We start from the raw sequence: 24,173 nt of genomic DNA on the forward strand, positions 1-24,173 counted from the left end.
TCTTCTTGTTAGTGTGCATTACCTTCGTCTTCTATACATGCTTTTATCTATCCCTCTTTAGTCAGTGTTACTTTTTGATCCTTATTTAACTCAACTTATTCATGGAGGATCTTATTGACGTTAACTGCCAATCACTTCCTTGCCTCCTATATAATGCATTTCATTTCTGTCTCAGGGAGACGTAAGCTCCATAAGAGCAGGTACTTTGCCTAGTGGATGTCCAGGACTCGTACCAGCAGTTAAAGAAACATGTGATGAATAAACAAATAAGCTGATAAATAGTAAGGAAATCCTTAAAATCATTAACCTATTTCCCCCAGATTTTAAAAACATGCCCTGAGGATTTCAAGCTTGATTAGTTGCACACTATCGGAGATGCAGAACAGACAGCAAATGAGGAAGCAGATCTGGGTCGCATCTTCATCTCACTGTATTTGTTCAAATAATGGAATAACTGAGAATTCTCCACACTATTTAAAATATTATGTGTTATTCTTCATCCTCCCTCTGTTTTCTGACCCAGAATGTAGAGTTTAACGTGTATAGGGTAAACGTATGCTATGTGAACCTACAAGTTAGCTAGTCTTTATAGATTGAAGGAAAAATCCCACTGGCATGTGACTCTCTGAAATATATGAAAAATTCCTTTTACAAAATCCACGTAAAGACTATGCAGAACCAGACAATATGACAAAGGAAAAGATTCTTTGGGGAAACCTCTAATTTCTTCTGTGAGTTCACAGAGTCTCAGAAATGCTGGTATTGAAAAAAAGCCTGGAGTCTAGCCAAAGAGAAAAGACTGTTCTTTCTAACACCCTCGTAATTGGAGGAGAGGCAGGAATCACTGTTCGGGAAATACTCCGGAGAAATTCATTTCAGCCCCACCAAACATGGGCATTCTGACCTAAACAAGCAGAAAAAGACAGAGGGAGAAGAGGAAAGAAAACATAAAAGGCTTCTACTTACCAGGGTTGCAGGGTGTGCCTTGGGCAGATAAGAGAGAGAGCCTTACGGAGCAGCTCAGCCGTATCGCACACACAGTGTAAGCTTGGTGTTAGCGTCCAGCATGCGACTGTTTGTTTTTTTGCAAAAAAGAACCCCAAACAGGTCGTCCTCTTTTCCCTTTGTGCATTTGTGCTTAAACTCCAAAGGGTTAGTGAAACTTGTAAGCAAGGATGTCAGTTAATCAGAACAATACTTCACATGAAACACACAAACGGTAACAGGGGACACATCATGCTCAATGTAGTGGTGCTCAGCAGCTTGACTTTCTTTCTCTCCTTCTCCCCTTTTTTAACCTTTCAAAATGAGAACTGAATGTTCTCAGCAAGCAATTGTTAAAACTCTTTACGTACTCCCATATATGGTGAAGCGATGAGCCATTAGAAGTGGGCTACCTCACACAGAGCATGTTAAACCAGCACGTTCTTTTTGGAAATCTGCTCTCAAATAAATCACAGCTGGTTCTACATTGTGGTCTTTAAAACTCTAGCTCCCGTTGCACAAATTTCATGACCAGAGTGAAAGCATGTTTTGTATGAATATCATTTTGAGCAACATCTAGACCAAATCCGATTGCCACAGGAGCTTCACTTCCGGCTGCCCCAAGGAATTCGGCCATTGCTTCACAACATAGGAAACAAGCAGGCAAACACACATATATATCCCAGAGACACATGTATATAATATGGTAAGTTTACATATACACACACGTATCCAGGAAGAACTGAGGACAACCAGCAGGAACTTAACAACTTCCATATGGTCCAGGAAATGAACATGAGAGGGAACTGGTAAAGATGTCACATGATGGGGCGACAATGGGTAAGGGGAACCAGTGTCTCAGTCAGTGCAGCTAATCCACCAGTTTCTTTTGGAAATTAACATTTCTCATTTATGTAGTAGACAGGGAAAAAAGTATGGGGGGAAGAGGTTCACAGCCTTTACTTCCCAATATTCAGAACTCTTGGCTATCAACTTTTGAGTGACAATGCCACAGAGTAACCTTATTGCCTTCTGATCAGATATAATATAGCATTTAGGTTCTCCTTGACTGTGGTCTGCCACAGAATGGAAGATCACACAACAGTGAACCAGGTCTAACGGGTTAGCCGTAAGCACCTTCTAGTGATTTTTGACTGACCAACACATCGTGGAACCCCAGTAAAGAAACACGAGACACATGGCTGCTACAGTGAGGTTAAAAATTAAGTCACACTCATCATGGAAAGCTAGTGATCATGACTCCCAATCAGCAAAGCTGCCTGCATACCGTTCAAAAGGTACCCTTCCAACATTTGGAGTGAAAACTGAAAGTACCTTTTGTTCTGTCTGCTGGGCCAGCTGGCTCTGAAGCTGCTGAAGCTGGTTTGCTGAACCATCACAAAGGTCATGGTAAGCCTTATTCAGGGCATTCAATTGCTCAGATATCTGTTCCTTCTCTTTTTCTGAGAGCCTGGAAGATGAAGCATGAAAGCTCTTTCAGAGAAAAACCTTTCCCCAAACTCTTCTCTATTGCTTCAAACTGACTTTGCCACCTTGGATAGTATTCTCCTTCATCACTGTTCATGATGGATCATCCGGTCACTCTTCCATACTCATTGAACACTTTGGCATCCAGCTCACAGCTTTCCTGTCCATCTCAAACCAAGTCATGATTCTTGGTTATGTCAATGCTCACGTCACCAATTATCTAACACCCGGTGCTTGTAGTCCTGCGACCTTCTCAATCCAAATGGGCGCCACACCACTTCAGCCCCACCCACACATGGCAAACTTGGAGGCTACCATCATCTAAAATTATTCCACTTCTGAAATTTTATTTTACTTTTTTAAGGATTTATGCCAGGAATTTATTTACAAACGTATCTAGGATGCTGAGTTCAAGAGTTTGATCCTTTTCCCAAAGAGACTGCACATCTTAAAATGCTCCTCTTCGTATCTGTCTCACGGATTATTTTTTAAGCAGTTGGTGTCTTACTATATAGAAAGGTGCAGCAAGTCAAACCCAAAGTACCAAGTCATCATAGCTAGTAACCGCCATTTGTTTTCCACTGAAAATGGTAAATTCTTCCCTGGACCCTCCTCACTGTGGCTCCTATGAGATCGCAGAGGTGGTGAACCTCTGGATGCTTAGTCCCAACACAGCGCTGTCAGACGCCCTGCGAAAGGCGCAGAAACCGAAGGCGGAAGAAATGGCGGCAGCACACCAAGCACTCCTTTCCTCAAGACCTTGTTCCCCTGTGTGCAAGGACCGTCCACTTCTGAAATTTTAAACTTCAAAAATCTACTATCGGATTGTAACTTCTGATTATAATCCTACCTGGCTAGTTTTCCTTCTTTACTCCTACAGCTCTTCTCTTTTAAAAACAAAATCTCTTAAAGAGACAAAAGAGAAGAATAAAATATACTCTCACTTACTCATTACCCAACTATCCAACCTTACCAAATTTTATTGTAGTATTTTACCAAATTTTCTTCAGATCCTTTTCTTAGACATAAGACATTACTGACAGAATTAAAGTCCCATGTGTATCTGTCACCAACCCTGTTCCTATCCCTCTCTCCCCAGAAGTTATCACTATCTTGAATTCCTTTTCTCATTCTACATGGTGTTTCTGAGACTGAATCCTGTGATTCATCTTACAAGCGTCCATCAGCTTACTGGGATTCCCCAAACCTTCCTTGACTCCTCCACCTCTCTTAATCCATCAGTTCTCTCCATTTTCTTCAGTTTCTTCTCTTTGGAGTCCAGACCCACAGGCCACCATCTCAATTAGTCCCTATTATCTTTGCACTCTCTCCTCACTAACAAGACTCCAGTCCCAGATCAACCAAACCCCTGGACTTCTCTGTTCCCACATGCAGCCTAAGTCTATCTAGTGGGGGGATTCCAAAACCACGTGTCAACAGAAGAGGTCTTCCTGGTTTCTAACCTCTACTGGACTTCCATGCTTCCTGACAATCCTCTTGGAGGCTCCCACTCTAACTTGCAGCAAACAACCTCTCTCCCTATTTCAAAGAGAAAATACAGACCACTGGGCACTAATTCTCTCACTTTCTGACTTCACTTCTGACATATTTATCTGTATCCATACCTTTCCTAATCTCCTTTTCCTCAGACCTCAGAGGAAAAGGTGTCTCAACTCCTGTTTAAGGTTGTATTTTCTACCCATGGATAAATTTTATCCTCTCCTAAATCCTTTGCAACCCCTCTCCTATGACTTCAATTTCTCTCTCCCTTTCGGTCCTTGAGACTCAGTCCATAAACACAGTTAAGTCTCCCCGATCTTTTAATAAAACAAAACCTTTTCTTGAACATAAATTCTGCTCTAAGTACTTGCTGTATTATTTCTCTCCTTTCCCATGGCCAAGCTCCTTGGAAGAGTAGTCTAATTTCATTATCACTACCTTCCACGCCTCATGTGCTCCCCATTACTCTAAATCAGACATCATCCCCCAGCTTTTCACCAGAGTCACCAAAAGCTTCCAACTCGCCAAATTTAATAGCTATGTCTCAGTTTTAACTTTTCTTGACTTTTGACCACTTCCTTCTTTTTGGAGCCCTGTTCTCTCTTGGGTTCTAAGGTATCACTCATAATTTCCTCTTACTTCTCTAAGGCTTCCTTTATAGGCCGAGAAGCCCTTGAACCCTTGTAAGCTAATCCAGTCATGGTTTCTTCTATGCTGACGACTCAAATCTCTGTCACTTCAAACGTCTCTCATTAATTCTAAATTTACACATAAAGCTGCCCACTGGACACCTTTAGTGGAACTACATAAGGCATAAATAAAGTATCAGGTACTTCCAAATACATACGGAAGTTTACCCTCTGATGTCCGGTGGGTTCTTCACATTCATAATGTCTGAAACTATAGCTGCCTCCTTCTTCCTCAACCCATACTTTCTCCTGTATTCTCTGTCTTGGTTAGCAGCATCACCAAATACCCAGTGGCCTAAGCCAGAAACCTGGGAGTTATATCTGATAATTTTCATTGGTCACCAAACCCTGTAAGTTCATTATCCATATACTATCTTTTGAATCTTTGTCCCCTCTCCATCTCTCATCGTTTCTTGCCTATATTATCAGAACAGCCTCTTAACTGGTCTCTCAGGCCTCTACTCTTGTCCCATGTCTATCCATTCTCTAAAAAACTGTTCTAGAAACCTTTATCAACGAAGTCCAATCATGTTTAAAATCTTTCCCCATAGCCAGCAGGTAGAATGCTACTCCTCAGGATGAACTACAAGGCTCTTCCTAATCTAGCTCTTGCCACCCTGAAGTCTCCAGCCCAAATCCTGATCATGACCTGAAGTTTTAGTCAGGTAGATCCAGTTCCCCCAGATGTGCTGTAATCTCTCATTTAATACTCACTTATGACCATGCTTGGCCAAGAAGATCTGTGAAGTTTTAATGGCCTCAGAGACTTGTTCCCTCTTGGTTGTTAGCTCCTCTGCCAGAACCTATGCAGTAGAAGAAAAAAGTTTCAGAACCCAAGATATTAAAGAACCAAAAATCATTTAGAATAACTTAAAATAAAATCCTAGGGAAAAAATTAGCTTAGGTAAGATGATTATTACCACTATATACAGTGATCTAGAAAGCAGAAGTACAAATAAGATGACGTCTTAAGTTTCTTTAAGTCCTGGAAGTTAACACTTATTGAGATCATAATCGTTCCTGGCGGCCCATATGTGACATATTATTCCTCTTAATGAGTAATCAAATATTATGCTACCCAGGAAGTGACAGATGGACCTTCTACTCACCTGCTGTTCTAAAATAGCTTTTTCAATGTCTGTTGATTCTTTGGTCTGGGATGAGGTAGCTTTGCTTTGTGTATTCTTTGCTAGGGTAGACACCCAGCCCAAAAGTTCTTTAACCTTCTCCACATGTTCCTGTTTTTCTTCTTCTACCACTTTCTAGAAGAGGAAATAGAAAATCAGTATCTTGGTCAATGTCTTACTACACCGGCCTGATTCAGAGTTCCTAAAACAAAGACATGAATGTTACCTAAATCATAGCTAAAATAATCCCAAGTTAAATATAATTTACCCAGCCTACAGCATTGCTCACCAGCGCCTGGGTGATACTAATAGCTAAATACATTATATCTAGGTTAGCACTTTTCTAAAAAAGCATGCTGTTTTAATATGTGATGGGCAGTCAATAATTATTTACTGATTTTAAAGAGCCCTTCATGGGCTTCCCTGGTGGCGCAGTGGTTAAGAATCCGCATGCCAATGCAGGGGATGTGGGTTCGAGCCCTGGTCTGGGAAGATTCCACATGCCGTGGAGCAACTAAGCCCGTGAGCCACAACTACTGAGCCCGCGAGCCACAGTTACTGAAGCCTGTGCGCCTAGAGCCCGTGCTCTGCAACAAAAGAGGCCACCGCAATGAGAAGTCCGCACACCACAATGAAGAGCAGCCCCCGCTCACTGCAACTAGAGAAAGCCCACACACAGCAACAAAGACCCAACACAGCCAAAAATAAATAAAATAAATTAATTAAAAAGCCCTTCACATATAGCATCTTACATATGTTCATAATTCTTAGATTTACAGATGAAAAGATGGACATCTACAGAGATTAAATGAGGTAGGTACTGACAGAAGGAATTCTTTTGCTAATTTACATGGACAAAAGTTGGTATGGGTTAATGTTTCCAACAGCATTTCTTTTATAAGTGTTATTGAATATGTGCAAACTTATTTTGCAAAGACATAGAAGATCTTCATAATTACAAAAAGACTGAATACTCATTGCAACAAATTCAAACAATCTGAAATTCATAATATATGTTCCTTTAATCTCATTTCCTCAGGAATTTGGTATATATATTTCTAAACTTGTTTGTATGCCCATATTGTCCCTTTGTGGTACACACAGTTTTGTTATTACTGAAATTATAATTATACATAGTATTTCAACTTGCTTTTTTCCTCAAAAAATATATTATAAATATCTTTCTCTGTTGGTTCATTTAAATCTATTTCATTATTTTTAACAGCTTCACAGCATTCCATCATATGGAATTTGGATATTTCCACTATTCCTCTTTAACAAATTATGCTTTATTAAGGATCTCTGTTCATATCCCTTTCTTCATGCTTATAATGTTTCTGTAATAAAGATACTTGCAAGTGGGAGTGTCTGACACAAGACAGTCTGTCCTCATTATTCACTAGAAGGCTGTGATGTGCCTTATGGAGAAAATGCGCTTAATAAGCTTTGTTCAGGTGTGAGTTATATTGCTCTCGGCCATGAGTTCAATGTTAGTGAATCAATAAGATATATTTTAAAATGTGTTTTTAAACAAAAACACACATAAAACCAGGTTGTGCATTATCCATTGACAAAAATGTTGTGATGCGACCAGAAGCTGGCAGTAACCTAACCCTGTGTTCCCCTGGATGCATGAATTCAGAATTTGCTGGTACAAGGGAGATCAGCTCGGTGCTTTGTGACCACCTAGAGGGGTGGGATAGGGAGGGTGGGAGGGAGACGCAAGAGGGAGGGGATACGGGGATATATGTATAGCTGATTCACTTTGTTATAAAGCAGAAACTAACACAACACTGTAAATCAATTATACTCCAATAAAGACGTTAAAAAAAAAAAGAATTTGCTGGTGCAGTGTGTACAGTGCCTTCATAGAACATGACTACTGTGAACAATGGACATCGGCTGGCTGTGTGTGCATTTTAAATCTTGACAGATGAGGTTCAAGATTTTTCATTCTACTTTCAAGATGATTTAGGACCCAGTTGCCCTCACCTCCTCCTCCTCCAGCCGCCGGAGTGCATCACTGATGTATTTCACGTGCTGAGTTGTTAAGGTCACCAATGCTGTGTAGCGAGTCCTTAAGTCCATGAACTACGGTTCCAAAAAAAAAACAATTTAGATAAGTTATCTGCCAGAAAAGTCAATTTAAATAGTTGACAATAAGAGGAAGTTTTCATGAAGTCACACGCTCGACAGTAATCAAACTGTAAGGCCTCGATGAGCGAATCTTTCCTTGAGGGAAGACAGCGGCACACGTCCTTGCCCCACCCTTTCACCTCTTGCGTGATGGCATCTGAAGAGGAAGGCATGCGACGGCGCTTGCCCGGGGATTTCTGCTGTGATTCCACAAAGGCCTTGTATGTCATCAGTTGCAATTCATAGTCCTGGGGGAAGAAGACATTGAACTACGTTTACACAGGGCTTAGAGCTCACACTGTCATGCAGTAGCATCACAGCATTTCAATGGTGAAAGGCATTTTGACGATCCTTTAGAATAGAGGTTAGCAAACTTTTCCTGAAAGTTGTACTATCTCAGTCGTGGCTACTCACCTCTGCCACTGCAAGTGGAAGCAGCCATAGAAAGTAAGTAAATGAAAGAGCATGGCTGTATTATGATAAAACATGACTTAGAGACACTGAAAGCTGAAGTTCATATAATTTTCATATGTCGTGAGGTATTATTCTTCTGATTTTTTATAGGCATTTCTCATGGGCCATATAAAATAGGTGTGCAGGCTGGATTTAGCCTGTGGGCCACAGTAGGCTGCTCCTGAATTTGCAGTTTGTTGTGTGCTGACCCCATCCTTTCATCTCACACACGGGGCAACTGAGGCCAGGAGACAGGAAGTGAGCTCCCCTAATTAACTCAGTGGGTGAGCAACACAGTCAGGACTGGAATCTGTCTTCCGTCCCTAAACCAACACTCTTCTCATGTCACCATGCTATCTTGTCACTTCCTCTGCAATCCTGAGAGTGCTGCCTTGGTCCAGGCCCTCTTCATAGCTCACATGACAGTGCAATAGCCTCTTACTCTCCTGCTTAGAGTCTCACCTCCAATTTATTTTCTGTCCTGCTAGTAGCATAACTTTTCTAAGTCAAAAAGGTGACCACTTCGTTCCTCTGTTTGAAAGTTCTCAGTGACCTAGAGAAGATCTTCTCAAATATCAACATTCACCTGGGGATCCTGTTAAAATGCAGATCCTGATTCAGCAGGCTGAAGATTCTGCATTTCTGACTAGTTATCAGGTGATGTCGATGCTCTTGGTTCACAGACCATGTTTTGAGGAGCAAGAACAGACTGGGATTGACATATATACACTAATTTGTATAAAACGGATAGCTAATAAGAACCTGCTGTTTAAAAATAATAATAAAATGAAATTCAAAAAAAAAAGAAATCCAAAACATAAAAAAATAAAATGTTATTCAGATTATTTATCTTAACTTCTTACTATTTTACTTCTTGGCTGACTCCTCTATGTTCTTGGAATAAAATCCAAATGTCTGTGAGCCCCAGCCAGCCCTCAGTCTACATGTTCAGCTTTATCTGATGCCACTCTTCTTGCTCAGGCTGCCCAGGCCATAACCTGTCAGTTTTGAGAACCCGTTAAGCTCTTTCTTATTAAAAAAAAAAAAAAAAAAAAGAACAGATGGTAAAGACAAAGGAACTGAACAAGGCCTTTCAAAGGTTGGCCCCAATCTCCCCTCTCATTTTCCACAATCACTGTTTCTCATGTAAAGTACACCTTCTAGCTATACCAGAATTGCTAGAATTTGCTATTTCCTCATATAATCATTGGATTTTATTCCTCCATGCCTTTGATTATGCAGTTTCTTTTGCCTAGATGTCTTGCTTTCTATTGTCGACTTTGAAAATTCTAGGCAGGAGGAAAATACTGAATGAGTTCCATAAGCAGTCTATTAAAAAAAAATAGTAACAATAAAATATTAATAAAAACACGTGCTACCATTTACTGAATGTATTTTAAGTTTGAGGCATTGTCCTATGTATAAATTATCCCATTTAATCTTTGCAAACACTTTGCAATCACAAGTGAGGTAGTTACTGTTCACATTTTGTAGATATAGCAACAGAAACTCAGAGGGGCTAAGTGTTTGCTCAAAGTCTTAAGCCTAGAAAATGGTGAAGCTAGGATGTGAACTCAATTCTTTGTGACACCAAGTCTCCTGTTATTAACTGAAGAAATGTATTCATTTAAAAAACTATTCGTTGAGCACCGACTATGTGCTTGTCAGAAAAAACCTTGCTCCCCTTGAACTTACCTTCTCGTGGGAAGGCACATGTTAAACAAATAAATATATGAGAATCTCAGGTCATTTTTTTTAAAAGACCTTATCAGAGAAATAGGAAGTGGGGAGCCAGATCTTGCATAGCCTCATAAACCACAAAAGGATTTAAAATTTTAGTACAAGTATGATATGAAGCCATGAGACAGTTCTGAGCAGAAGAGTGACAGGATCTAATCTATACATGTTTCAGCTATGGTAAGGTACACATTTCCCTTACATTTTAGTATCTCGAAAATTTGCAATATGTCTTACTTGACATGTGCATAATTGGTGGAATTTCTCCCTTTTTGGTAGTGCATAAAATAATGTGGCTTATAATCGATGGTGCCTGAGGTTCTGTGATGTGTGGTATGTTCCTAAAAAGTGAGTCTGGCTACTGTGTGGGAAAATAGCTTGTGAGGGCAGGAGCAGAAGCAAGAGAGCAGCGCAAAGTACTGGAGCAGACTATGGAAGATTCTTCACTTAGATGTGAACCAGGAAAATGGGGGAGGGAGGGGCAGTGACAGGTAGTCAGATCCGGGACATACTGGAAGATGAAGCAACTTGTTCCCAGACTGTTGTTAAACATAAAGTTTAAGGTAAAGAGAAGAGTTAAGGATGACTCTTGGGGTTTTTTTTGCCTCAGCAACTAGGAAAATGGTGACACTATTTCCCGAGATATGCAAGATAGTGAGAAGCATATTTGAGAAGAAAACCCAAACGTTCTGTTTTTCACATGGTAAGTTTAAGAGGCCTGTGGGTCATCCAAATGGAGACTCCTCAAATCTCAGCTGATGTCTGGTACCTCTCTGAGCATCCCCAAATATGTGGCCATGAGAAGCACACATCTGCATTAACCTAAGGATGGAGCAGAAGAGCTCTGCTTACTTGTCCAAAACCAAAACCTATAGTGACATGCAGATCTTCCTAAGCTGGAGACGATTTACGTTCCTTCTGGGATATGGTAGCATTACCTTTACAATAGTGGAGTATTGCTGGGAAAATTTTTGACACTGGTCCAGTTTTGTCTGATTTCTCTCGATTTCTGCAAACAGCTCCTGGGAACCAAAATATCACAACCTTATCATTGTCATTATCATCACTGAAACAGCTGAGCATTTACCATGTTCAAAACTTAGCTGCGTCAGAATCACCTAGAACACTGGATAAAGCATAGATTGCTGGGTTCCACCTCCAGAGTTTCTGATTCGATAGATTTGGGTTCGGGTGTGAGAACTCGCATGTCTAACACGTTCCCAAGTGATGCTGATGCTGCTACTCTGGTTGTCCACACTTTGAAAACCATCGTTCTAAGTATTTTACATGTATCATTTCATCTAATCCTAACTACAAAAACCTCAGGAGGGCAGTTGAACAAATAATGGACTATGTCTGTTTTATTGTTAAGGAAAGTAGAATACTAAGAGACTAAGTAATTTGCTCAAGTTCTCGTAATGAGTGAGGGAGCCAAAAAAAAACCCCCAAAAAACCAAAATACCAACAAATAAAAACTGCTTTGAATGAAATAATTTTCTTCCACTCATAGCTTTCCCTGGGTTTTCATTCCCCTATATTCTAATCCTAGCAAAACAAAATGTAATATCAAGAAACGAAATAAAGCAAGATAATTCTACTCTGCCCATCTAGTGCTTTCAATATATACTCACAGAAACTCAGGACTGGAAGGGGCCTTACAGGTTACCTGGCCTAAATGCAAAACCAGTACCTAGAGCCCATCCTGCTTAAACCCTTTTCAGAAGGAGCTCAGAATGTCTTAACATAGGAGGGAAGCTAATTGCTATCATATCATCTTCTTCATGATGAGCTAGCTTCCCCCGTGCAACTTCCACTCGGCTACGGCCACACCCACCGTCTGCTGGCTGAGCTGCTCGGATAGCACTCTGCTGTCCTCAGCCTGGCCTGGCTTCATCATTTCCTGCTGGGCAGTGGTTTCCTCAATCCATTTGATGAGAGTTCCATGGCAGGCTCGGTAATCTCCCAGAACTTCCTGGATACTTTCTAGCTCAGATTGGCTGCAGAAGCAAAGGGAAACTGCTATCAGTTATCTTGGTATAAATACAATTAAGTAAATGAGGCAATTCCCTCCAAGCCCAGTTGGGCTTAACCACAGAGGATACATCTTTATTTTGAGGAAAGAGCAATGCAGCACTGAGTGGGAGCTATGCATTTACCCACTACGCTATGGGGTGAAAAGTGAATAGAAGCCAGTCGTGCCCTGCTAGGCCTGGAATCGGCTTTGGGGCCTGGCATCCCATGATAATCCTTGTCAAATTTTTCACCTATGTTGCCAAGGATTACCAGGTTGCCAATAAGGTAGTACTGCCTCTACACTTTTGTCTCCTGAAGACAGAGTACCTGTCAGAGTACTCCAGCTATGATTTATGAATCACTGTAGTTTCTTGGGGAGAAAAGTAGGGGTGGAGTGGGTAAAAAATAGTAGTAATTAACTGTTAATTACAGTAACAGCTTCCTATACCACTACTGTTAGTCTAACTAGCCTTGGGATAGTAATTCAATTATAGAGAATCAGTCCAAGCTTATCTGAGTCTCTATAACCCCACTTCCTATATATTTTCCTAACTAGCCTAGCCTCAGATAGGTAGTTTCCTATCTTTGCTACTCAAATCAGTCATCAAAAGCAGGACTTCAAATAACAGATAAAAACCACTAAATCAGCAAATGAAAAGGAAGCAAGAAATTCTACAAAGCTCCACTACGAATAATAACTCATATTAAGATTCAAAGCTAGGGACTTCCCCGGCATGGCAGTGGTTGAGACTCTGCGCTTCCACTGTAAGGGGGCACAGGTTCAATCCCTGGTCGGGGAACTAAGATCCCGCATGATGTGCAGCACGGCCAAAAAAAAAAAATTCAAAGCTAGTAAAACAAGAGCTAGAACTCAGGTTTTGTCCTTGAGAAAAGATCATTAAGTCACCTTTCCAGTCTATATTCTAAGACACCACTGTCATCATGGCTTAAATGGGTTAAGACCAGGGACACAGGAGAAGCACTGCTAATAGGACCATCACACTGTGCCCCAAAAGCAAGCCTCAGGACTGCTTTGGGGTTGGTGGTCCCAACCTCCTGGCACTTACGTTGTCTAGAAGGTATACTGTCACTTAATTTCTACCCCTCCCTATCAATTCCTGCCTTTAAACAAGCATACACAGAAATAACTCTATTTTTGTTTAAAACCTGGCTCCTGAACCCTAAGAGAAGAAAAGGGTGGGGTGGCCACTTACCGGGTGTCGAGCTGGGCAATGACCCGGTGCCAACGCTCCTGCAGCTGGGAGCCCTTCTCCTGATAGCGTTCCAAATCCAGGTTTCGCTCTGGGGTCAGACGACTCAGCTGCTCTGCCACCACCTTGGCGTTCGCAATTTCCTCATCCAGGACTGAAAACACTGAATTCTTGTCCTTCGCATCACTGAGCCAGTGCTATAAAAACACAAGCACAGCAACAGGTTAAATATATTCCACGCTAAAAAAGGACTCAGACTAAGGTAAAAAACAAGGACGTTGTCTACAGCCAGCTCCATATTACATCTGTGGTTCGGAACCTAGACTCTATACTGTTTGTGCCAGAAATGCCTCCACAGTCCTCATGCAAACTGCTCAGTCAGTAGAGTACAGAAAATGTGCAAAGAACTTGTGTCTGAAACCTGGCTCTACCGCTTATAAGCTATGAAACCATGGTAAGTCACTTAGCCAATCTGAATCTTGGTATTCTATATGTAAATAGAGATAAAAATCCCTCCTCTATCTACCTCACAGAGTTGCTTGTGAGAATCAAAGGAGATAACAGCTAAGTGATTTACAAACTTATAGCACAACCACTGATTATATCCAATTAAACTATGACTTTACTGGGGAGAAATAGGAAGAAATAAATAGAGAAGCATAGTCCTTTATCTCCCCTTTCTAGCTAGACATATTTCTCAATCCTTTCTTCTTTGGACCCACATCAAAAGATATTAAGTATGATATTCTGCCTAATTCAAATGCAAACTTACATCAGTGTCATGCCATCCAAAACTGCATTTCTCTGCTAACCCCAAGCTATGGATACGTTAAGTTAACCTAAGAACTGAGAACAACCAACCTGTAACGTAGACCGATGGGACTCCAGAGCTGAGAGATCTGCTGGTACTGCTTCTTCTTGACTCAGCTTGATTTCATAACCTTTGACTAAGAGTTCAGCATCCTGGATGCTACGCACTATAACACTGATTGTCTTTAGCCTGTGAGGATAAAATCACTTCCATTAATACATACATTTTAAAAGCTGAGCTACAGACCTGGAGCACTACAGAGAGATTCACCAAACGTAACTGTCAAAATCAACTTCGCAGGCTTCCCTGGTGGCACAGTGGTTAAGAATCCGCCTGCCAATGCAGGGGACACGGGTTCGAGCCCTGGTCCGGGAAGATCCCACATGCCGTGGAACAACTAAGCCCGTGCGCCACAACTACTGAGCCTACGCTCTAGAGCCCACGAGCCACAACTACTGAAGCCCACGCCTAGAGCCCGTGCTCCACAACAAGAGAAGCCACCGCAGTGAGAAGCCGGCGCTCCACAATGAAGAGCAGCCCCTGCTGGCCGCAACTAGAGAACGCCCGTGTGCAGCAACGAAGACCCAATGCAGCACAAAATAAATAAATAAATAAATAAATAAATAAATTTATTTTAAAAAAAGATCAACTTCGCCATTACTAAATAACGACAGGGTTTCATAAAAACAAGAAAGCATGGTGTAGTGCCGCCAATTTAAGCCAATTAAAAATGAAGTTCTGGGGCTTCCTTGGTGGCGCACTGGTTGAGAGTCCACCTGCCGATGCAGGGGACATGGGTTCGTGCCCCGGTCTGGGAAGATCCCACATGCCGCGGAGCGGCTGGGCCCGTAAGCCATAGCCGCTGAGCCTGTGCTCCGCAACGGGAGAGGCCACAGCAGTGAGAGGCCCGCGTACCACACACACACACACACAAATGAAGTTCTGGGTGGCTCTGGGACACACACACACACACACACACACACACACACACACACAAAAATGAAGTTCTGGGTGGCACTGGGACACACACACACACACACACACACACACGCATGCACGCACGGTGGTCTCATGGGAAAAAAGGCATGAGGCCAGAAATCCACTCAATATCATGAAGACTCTAAGATCTTGCTTCTCAAGGTCATGGGTAGGGATGGGTGGGTAGAGGAAAGACCCTCAAAGCCTAGTATTTAGTTTAGATGAAAATTTTTCTTTCTTTAGCGTCCCTTTTTCTTTTTCAAAAGAGGTATCTAATCAATCAGAAATGTGGTTCAAAATAGTCCTAAAACTGTAAATCAACTCCACTTCTGTATTCCTGGCATTTGTTCATTGCAGACCAAATGAACCCACTCCCTGTTATTTGAAACTAAAGCCAAGGTCTCTTTTTATGGGTACAAGCTCTTTTTATGGGTGCACTCTCCCTGAACTGTTCATGAAACATTCCAGGCACTTTTTTTTTCATCTGAATCGAAAATATTGCCCTCTGGACCCGAATTCTCAGCTCACTCACTTGTTCAAATAGACAGTGGAGAGACCGTACACATGCTCCATTTTCTCCACCAGCAGACTGAGTTCTGAGCGCAGAGTTGGGACACTCGAACCAGATGGGGACTGATGGAGAAAGCTGCTGCATTTCATGGAAACAGCATCCAAGTCTGACCTCAGTAGCTGCAAATCCTCCTGGGTGTGCTGTCAGGAACAAGACACACAACAAACACAGAGAAAGAATTGAACAAAGAAGTTAAAAAGAAGTCCTTGTTCATAATAGCAAAATATTGGAAACAAACCAAATGCCATATATAGGAGAATGATGGAATCAACTAGGAAACAGCAATGCAGGGGGAGCTAGGGAAAGAATACAGACAAGTAACTTCTGAACACAGAATTGACTATAGACATACCTTCAGGATAAACACAAAAAGAATTACATTAAACTCTAGTTAGTAGGTTTGCTTTTTGTAATACTATGAGTTAGCAGTTCTGAAACCATTATCTGTACATGTTAGAATTGAGCAATAAATAAATTTACTGTGGATAATGTGAAGGAGGTTTTTTATTCTTGGGGGAGTTACATATTTGGAAAAAGGAAAGAACAGAATAAGCCCTGAGGTACTGGTTTGGAACTGGATGGAAACAGATATATGAATTTGTGATCACTTGTATGCTCTATCTGCTAAGCAGGCCTAGAAGTGGACACGCCAATAAAAATAAGCACACTCAGCACCTGATCTTGGTTTCTAAATAAAGGAACCTAAAGGAAGCAAGATTCCTAGGAGAGACGCTGATTCTAGGGTTGGGGTTGGTAAAGGCAAGAGGAACCCAGAATATCCTGTTTTATTGAGAAATAAGAAAGCACTCAAAGAATGATGAGGCATGTTAAAATCACATAGGGGCTTCCCTGGTGGCGCAGTGGTTGAGAATCTGCCTGCTAATGCAGGGGATACAGGTTCGAGTCCTGGTCTGGGAGGATCCCACATGCCACTGAGCAACTAGGCCCACGAGCCACAACTACTGAGCCTGCGCGTCTGGAGCCTGTGCTCCACAACAAGAGAGGCAGCGATAGTCAGAGGCCCACGCACCGCGATGATGAGTGGTCCCCGCTTGCCACAACTAGAGAAAGCCCTCGCACAGAAACAAAGACCCAACATAGCAAAAATAAATGAATAAATTACTAAAACTCCTACCCCCAACATCTTAAAAAAAAAAAAAAAATGACATAGGACCCAGCTTGAAGGGGCTCCCAATGGCTAAATTTGGGAAATTTTGAACATCAAAATAAAGACAGTAGCAAATTATTATACAAACCACTGAACTAAAATAAGAATCCATAAGTTCATACTGACATAACAAAGGAAGAAAGGAGGGAACGGGGGAGGCAAGCACTTCGCTTTTGATAGAATGGAAAATTTTAAATGTAAAAGGAATGACAGAATTAGAAAATCACCTTTTGGCAAAAGTCATACTAATAATTAATTTGGTCAGAAAACTACCAGAACTAATCAATGGATTTGTTAAGGTTGCAGGATACAAAATTAATGCACAGAAATCTCTTGGATTCCTATACACTAAAAATGAAAAATCAGAAAGAGAAATTAAGGAAACAATTCCATTCACCCTCGCAACAAAAAGAATAAAATACCTAGGAATAAACCTACCTAAGGAGGCAAAAGATCTGTACTCAGAAAACTATAAAACACTGATGAAGGAAATCAAAGATGACATAAACAGATGGAGAAATATACCATGTTCTTGGATTGGAAGAATCAACATTGTGAAAATGACTATACCACCCAAAGCAATCTACAGAGTCAATGCAATCCCTATCAAACTACCAATGGCATTCTTCACAGAATTAGAACAAAAAATTTTACAATTCATATGGAAACACAAAAGACCCTGAACAGCCAAAAAAATCTTGAGAAAGAAAAACGGAGCCGGAGGAATCAGGCTCCCTGACTTCAAACTATACAACAAAGCTACAGTAATCAAGACAGTATGGTACTGGCACAAAAACATATAGATCAATGGTACAGGATAGAAAGCCCAGAGATAAACCCACACATATATGGTCACCTAATTTACAATAAAGGAGGCAAGAACATACAATGGAGAAAAGACAGCCTCTTTATTAAGTGCTGCTGGGAAAAGTGGACAGCTACATGTAAAAGAATGAAATTAGAACACTACCCAACACCATACACAAAAATAAACTCCAAATGGATTAAAGAATAAATGTAAGACCAGACACTATAAAACTTAGAGGAAAACATAGGAAAAACACTCTTTGACACAAACCACAGCAAGATCTTTTCTGATCCACCTCCTAGAGAAATGGAAATAAAAACAAAAATAAACAAATGGGACCTAATAAAACTTAAAAGCTTTTGCACAGCAAAGGAAACCATAAACAAGACAAAAAGACAATCCTCAGAATGGGAGAAAATATTTGCAAATGAAACAACAGACAAAGGATTAATCTCCAAAATATACAAACAGCTCATGGAGCTCAGTATCAAAAAAACAAACAATTCAATTAAAAAATGGGTGGAAGACCTAAATAGACATTTCACCAAAGAAGACGTCCAGATGACCAGGAGGCACATGAAAAGATGCTCAACATCACTAATTATTAGAGAAATGCAAATCAAAACTACAATTGAGGTTATCACCTCACACCAGTCAGAATGGCCATTATCAAAAAATCTAGAAACAATAAATGCTGGAAAGCGTGTGGTGAAAAGGGAAGCCTCCTGCACTGTTGGTGGGAATGTAAACTGATACAACCACTATGGAGAACAGTATGGAGGTTCCTTTAAAAACTAAAAATAGAACTAATATATGGCCCAGCGATCCCACACAGGCATATACCCTGAGAAACCATAATTCAAAAAGAGACATTGTGGGCTTCCCTGGTGGTGCAGTGTTGAGGGCCTGCCTGCCAATGCAGGGGACATGGGTTCGAGCCCTGGTCTGGGAAGATCCCGCATGCCATGGAGCAGCCGGGCCTGTGAGCCACAACTACTGAGCCTGCACATCTGGAGCCTGTGCTCTGCAGCAAGAGAGGCCATGATAGTGAGAGGCCCACACACCGCGATGAAGAGTGGCCTCCGCTTGCCACAACTAGAGAAAGCCCTCACACAGAAACGGGGACCCAATACAACCAAAAATAAATAAATTAATTAATTTAAAGAAAAAGAGACATTGTACCACATTGTACCACAACGTTTATTGCAGCACTATTTACGATAGCCAGGACATGGAAACCACCTAAATGTCCATCTGACAAATGAATGGATAAAGATGTGGCACATATATACAATGGAATATTACTCAGCCATAAAAAGAAACGAAATTGAGTTATTTGTAGAGAGGTGGATGGACCTAGAGTCTGTCATACAGAGGGGCGTAAGTCAGAAAGAGAAAAACAAATGCCATATGCTAACACATATATATGGAATCTAAAAAAAAAAAAAAAACCTAGTAGCAGGGCAGGATGATCCTGCTAGCAGGGCAGGAATAAAGACAGAGACATAGAGAATGGACTTGAGGACACGGCGGGAGAGGGGGAAGCTGCGGCAAAGTGAGAGTAGTATCTAGTATGGACATATATACACTACCAAATGTAAAATAGTTAGCTACTGGGAAGAAGCAGCATAGGACAGGGAGATCAGCTCGGTGCTTTCCATGACCTAGAGGGGTGGGATAGAGAGGGAGGGAGGGAGGCTCAAGACGGAGGGGATATGGGGATGTATGTATGCATATGGCTGATTCACTTTGTTGTACAACAGAAACTAACACAGTATTGTGAAGCAATTATACTCCAATAAAGATTTTAAAAAATCAGAAAAAAAAAAAGAATCAACAATAGATACTGTAACAGTTTGGTGAAAGTTTGATGTAAAACAGGATGTTCACATAGTCTCAAAGTATCTCCTCACAAGATACTTAGTAATCACAATGAGGAAAACAGCAACAAGTGATAAAAGCTATCACCAGTAATGGGACAAATCCACATCACATGCCTCCTGACAGGATGCACCAAGGACATACTATCACTTCTATGGTATTCCTGCTAAAAATGTGTAACCTGTATTTAATCTTGAACAAGCCTTAGATAAACACAAATAGGGGGACATTCTGTAAAATAAATGGGCTGCACTCTGCAAAAATATTAAGGTCATGATAGATGATGAAAAATCAAGAAATTGTTTCAGGTTAAGAAATCTAAAGAGACGCAGCAACTAAATGCAATGTGGGATACTGCACTGAATCCCACACCAAAATATTCTTTTTTGGGGGGGGAATCAGGAGAGTGGGGGTACTACTCAAAAAGCCATTTATTAGGTCAACTGAAGAAATTTCAATTAAGGTCTTGGATAACAGTATTATACCAATATTCACTTCCTGATTTTAATCACTGTCCCATGGTTATGTGAGACTATCCTTGTTTTTGGAAATGCACATTGAACTATACAGGGGTAAAGGAGCACCATGTTTGAAACTGACTCTCAAAAAAAAAAAGATTATTATCAATATTATGTATACATATGTAGAAAAAATGATAAAGCAAATGTAGAAAAATGTTAACATTTATGGAATCTAGGTGACGGTTATATGAGAATAAAAACTTTTCTCTATATCTGAATCTATTCCAAAATAATTTTTTTTAAAAAAAGGTCCTTTAGAAGAGCTCAATATTAACCTCTATTTCTTTGACTGACCTATTTTGCATGACTACAGAAGAGTAAAAACACTTTAATATGAGAATTGCAGGTACATATGACATGCCTCACACAGACATATTAGATCCTTCTTGACCAAAAGAAATTATACTGGGCTCACATCCTCTTCTTCAGGCTTAGGAATTACTGAGAAATTTCTCAAGTTGAGAAAACTCACTCCTCATTAGGCACTGCTTTCCATTTCCTTTAACCTCCCAGATCAAATCTAACATTCTTCATAGAGCTCCCTCATCACACCCCAGGTAGAAATGTTCCAGTAACACTCCACATTCCTACAGCAATGTTTGCTTGGCAATCTGGAAGTACACTAGGTACTATCTTATGACATCTCTTACACTTGAAGTCTCTAACTATAACTTTAACCTTTTCTTCTTTACACTAGGAGCCAAAAGCAAGGGGCTTTGGCTTACTTTCTTTGCATGCCCATGAGAACTTAATAAAGCAATTAATATTTGCTTCTTTTATGTCAAGAATACAACCCCATATTTTTACAGCATTCTACTTTTCCAGGAAGCTCATGATATGTACCATATCACTTAATTTTCAAAACAACTTGTGTGACTCATATATTACTATCTCCATTTTATAAGAAAGGAAACTAAGGAAGAGAATTTGCTCAGTCACAGAGAAGTGTGTACCAGAGCCACAGTAGAATCTGAGTCTTTCCTTACTATTTTTGGAGTCATGTGACTGACAGTAACAGTGTCACAGAATATAATACACATCAATACATATAAGGGAGAGAGCAGAGAGCAGCATCTCTACTAAGTAGTCTTAAAATATGTAATCCAAAAGCAGCGCTGAGAACAATTTGCCAGTGTCTGCCTTCCCAACTGTGTAGGAAACTAATCAACATTCAGCAATATCCTGGGAGCTGAAACTACGCTTTTCCATGGGTGAAAGGCATTTACAGGCTTCAGGGAAGAATTCTGGAGTACGATTGCCATGAGTCTGCTGCCTTATTCCTTAGGATCCAGACTCTCTTGCCCTCCAATTCATTCTGAAACTGTTTACTCTGCATCCAGCACCTGCTGCTCTTAGGGCTTACCTCTTGTTCTGCGATCCTTAATGCACTGTCCTGCCGGGCATCTCTGTCAGCCCTAGAGCTGGCAGGGGACTGAATTCGTTTGATTAGTCTCTGTTCACAGTCCTCCAGGCGCAGCCGGATATTCTTCAGCTCTGAAATGTACATCTTGGCCACAGTTTCCTCTTTGTCCTCTGTGAATGCACAAGCACAGAAGACCATTAAGCACGACAACAGAGATCAGCAAACCTGAGAACAACACTGGTTCCAGCAGACCTGATATTCCATGAATGAAAGCAAGGCCTTATGTGGGGAACCTTCTGCCTGTTCCCAAACTCCCTGCATCATATACTACTCTTTAAGGATCCAAACACGTAATTTCCACAGGAAAATGTGATAGGTTGATAAGCAATAATGAATGAAATATGGCCTCTTCTTCCATGATCTCATTTTGAGAATTCATCTCTACAAGTTTTTCTCTATCTCAAGTTTTTTAGCAACTCAAGTGGTAAAAAGGTGGTGATGATGCTGTCTAGAGTATATGAAGGGTCCAGCAGCACCCTTCAGGGCTCCCATTCCACTTCCCTCTCCCTCTTCCCAAGGCACACACCATTCTCCATGGACTTCATCAGGTGCTGGAAGTGGGTTTTACAAGCCTCCACCTCCTCTTCCAAGCGCAGACGATCAGCCACTGAGAAGAGCGCCGAGTCACGGCTCTCCTGCAGAAAGTCTTCGTAGTGGGCCTGCAGGTTCTTCATAACCTGGTGGTACTCCCCAGGTGCTGAGGAGCGGAGCTGCAGAGAAAAAGCCAGAGGACATTTCAGTGGAATGGGAACGTAATACAAAATAGTGCACAAACCATAATTATAAACATGCTGACTTTTCACAAATTGAACCTGTCCATGAAATCAGCATTCAGATCAAGAAACAGGACGTTAGTAGTATCTGAGAAGCACTCTTTGTGCCCTCTTGGATGTAAGCCTTAATGATGGTTAATTCACCAGTATTCCCCTACTCCACACACTTATGCAAAAGTTTCTGGTTCCTAAGAGCCTCAAGCCCCTAACCCCAAAACAGTATCCCTGACTCCATTTTACACCAATTGGGTGAGGAGGAGTCTCACAGTAAGAAGTTCCTTCCGAAAAAAAACCTGCCAATAGGTTATGAGCCTGCGGTAAAGCTGTCATAATTACCTTTTCCAGGTTCCAGGTCTTTACAAGGTCAAGGTCCTTCCTCAGATAGTTCCAGGAGATAAGGCTTTTGGTGTTAACATGTAGCTGATGCCAAAGGGCCATCACCTTCTGATAAGACTGCTCCACCCTACAAACAACACAGAACCTGGCTATAGCTTTTCTAAGGCTTCAGCTCCACACTAGAGACCTTCTAAGGAAAAAATGTGATTGCCTTAGCAGAACTGAGCTTATATGCTGAGCAGAGAAAGGCAACAAGTCAAATACTAACAACACAGGAATCTTTAGACCTAAATAGAGATGCTCAAGCAATTTGCTACACTATTCTATACATTATGTCAGCACATATTTAGCAATCTCATAAATGTTACCTGAATGTAATATAATTATGAGAAGTTAGAGAGAGGAATACCCAGGGAAAGCAATGATAGAGAAAAATAGAGACAAAATAACTCCATTTGAAATTGCTGAAAAATGACAACAATGCTTAAAAAGCGATTTGCTGTGTTCTATATTTTTACAAAACTGCTAAAATGTTTAAAAGTTAATAGCAATTTAAGAAGTTCACCTGGCATATAAAACGAAACTTGTAGTGTGAAGGGCTTGAGAAGATCTTTTTCTTAGCATCCCATGCCTAACTCAATCTCAACTTACGGATGACTTACAAACTCAGATACACAGACACACTCGACACACACCAAATTACCTTGAATTTCTTCAAGTTAAGAAATGTAAGATATATAGAATAGGATGGAAAACTAGAAGCTAGGATGTCAGACATTAAACCCATTAGTTTATCTTTCCATTTTCCAAAAATCCCACTAAAATGACTGTAAGGTTGAAATAAAAGTTCAGGAAATCTCAAAGAAAAATAAAAATACAAAGAAATAAAAAACAGAAAGAAAATAAGAGAAAATGAGAGAAACAGTTAGGAGGTCCAATAGCTGACAAATGGGAGTTCTTGAAAGTGAGAACAGAAAACAAACATAGAAAAGGAAATAATTAAAGAAATAATCCAAGAAAAATTTCCCCAGATCTGAAAGATATGAGTTTCCAGTTTGTGTTCAGGGTTAGCACAAGAAAGGCTCACCTGAAGACACAGCATCCCCTTCAAAGATTAAAGACAGAGAGGAGTTTAAAATCTTCAGAGAGATAAAGATTTCATTCAAAAGGTTAAAGTGTCAAACTGTCCTGTATCACGACTGTGATAGAGGACACAATTCTATGCATTTGTCAAAATAACAGTATTGCTCACTACAAAAGGGGAATTTTACAGTTACATAAACTTAAAGAATGATAAAGAATGATAATCGTACTGTACGTCTCAACAACAAACCCTGGATGCTGGAAAACAGTGGGACAGAACCTTCAAGGTTCAGACTGAAAAGAATTTCCAGAAGAATTCTGTAACTGACCAATTCATTATGAAGGGAGAAGAAAGACATTTTCAGATATGACAGGATTCAAAAAATTTACTTCTCCTGCACTTTTTTTCAGCAAGCTACTGGAGAGCGTACTCTCCCAAACCAGGGAATAAACCAATAAATAAGACTTAGAATCTAGGAAGC

General features: G+C 40.7%; 1 protein-coding gene and 1 pseudogene across 6 annotated transcripts in view; both read right to left on the minus strand.

Annotated features, from left to right (window-relative positions):
- The window catches only part of MACF1 (microtubule actin crosslinking factor 1), a 248,778-nt gene that overhangs the window by 52,585 nt on the left and 172,020 nt on the right, over window positions 1-24,173 (minus strand). For all 6 annotated transcript variants that reach the window (XM_027109006.1, XM_027109007.1, XM_027109005.1 and 3 more), the window contains exons 23-35: window positions 22,609-22,735; window positions 22,026-22,209; window positions 21,440-21,609; window positions 15,660-15,838; window positions 14,200-14,338; window positions 13,342-13,535; window positions 11,949-12,111; window positions 11,053-11,136; window positions 8,065-8,172; window positions 7,781-7,879; window positions 5,771-5,923; window positions 5,376-5,464; window positions 2,320-2,455 (exon numbers count right to left, since the gene is read on the minus strand). In XM_027109006.1, the coding sequence (XP_026964807.1) occupies window positions 2,320-2,455; window positions 5,376-5,464; window positions 5,771-5,923; window positions 7,781-7,879; window positions 8,065-8,172; window positions 11,053-11,136; window positions 11,949-12,111; window positions 13,342-13,535; window positions 14,200-14,338; window positions 15,660-15,838; window positions 21,440-21,609; window positions 22,026-22,209; window positions 22,609-22,735 (1,825 nt within the window). The remainder of the gene's footprint in view (window positions 1-2,319; window positions 2,456-5,375; window positions 5,465-5,770; window positions 5,924-7,780; window positions 7,880-8,064; window positions 8,173-11,052; window positions 11,137-11,948; window positions 12,112-13,341; window positions 13,536-14,199; window positions 14,339-15,659; window positions 15,839-21,439; window positions 21,610-22,025; window positions 22,210-22,608; window positions 22,736-24,173) is intronic.
- Window positions 2,904-3,268, minus strand: LOC113622359 (cytochrome c oxidase subunit 7C, mitochondrial pseudogene; annotated as a pseudogene).

This window comes from Aethalodelphis obliquidens, unplaced genomic scaffold (assembly GCF_003676395.1).
Source record: "Aethalodelphis obliquidens isolate GAN/ISIS:26980383/991018 unplaced genomic scaffold, ASM367639v1 scaffold9, whole genome shotgun sequence".
NCBI classification, from domain to species: Eukaryota; Metazoa; Chordata; class Mammalia; order Artiodactyla; family Delphinidae; genus Aethalodelphis; species Aethalodelphis obliquidens.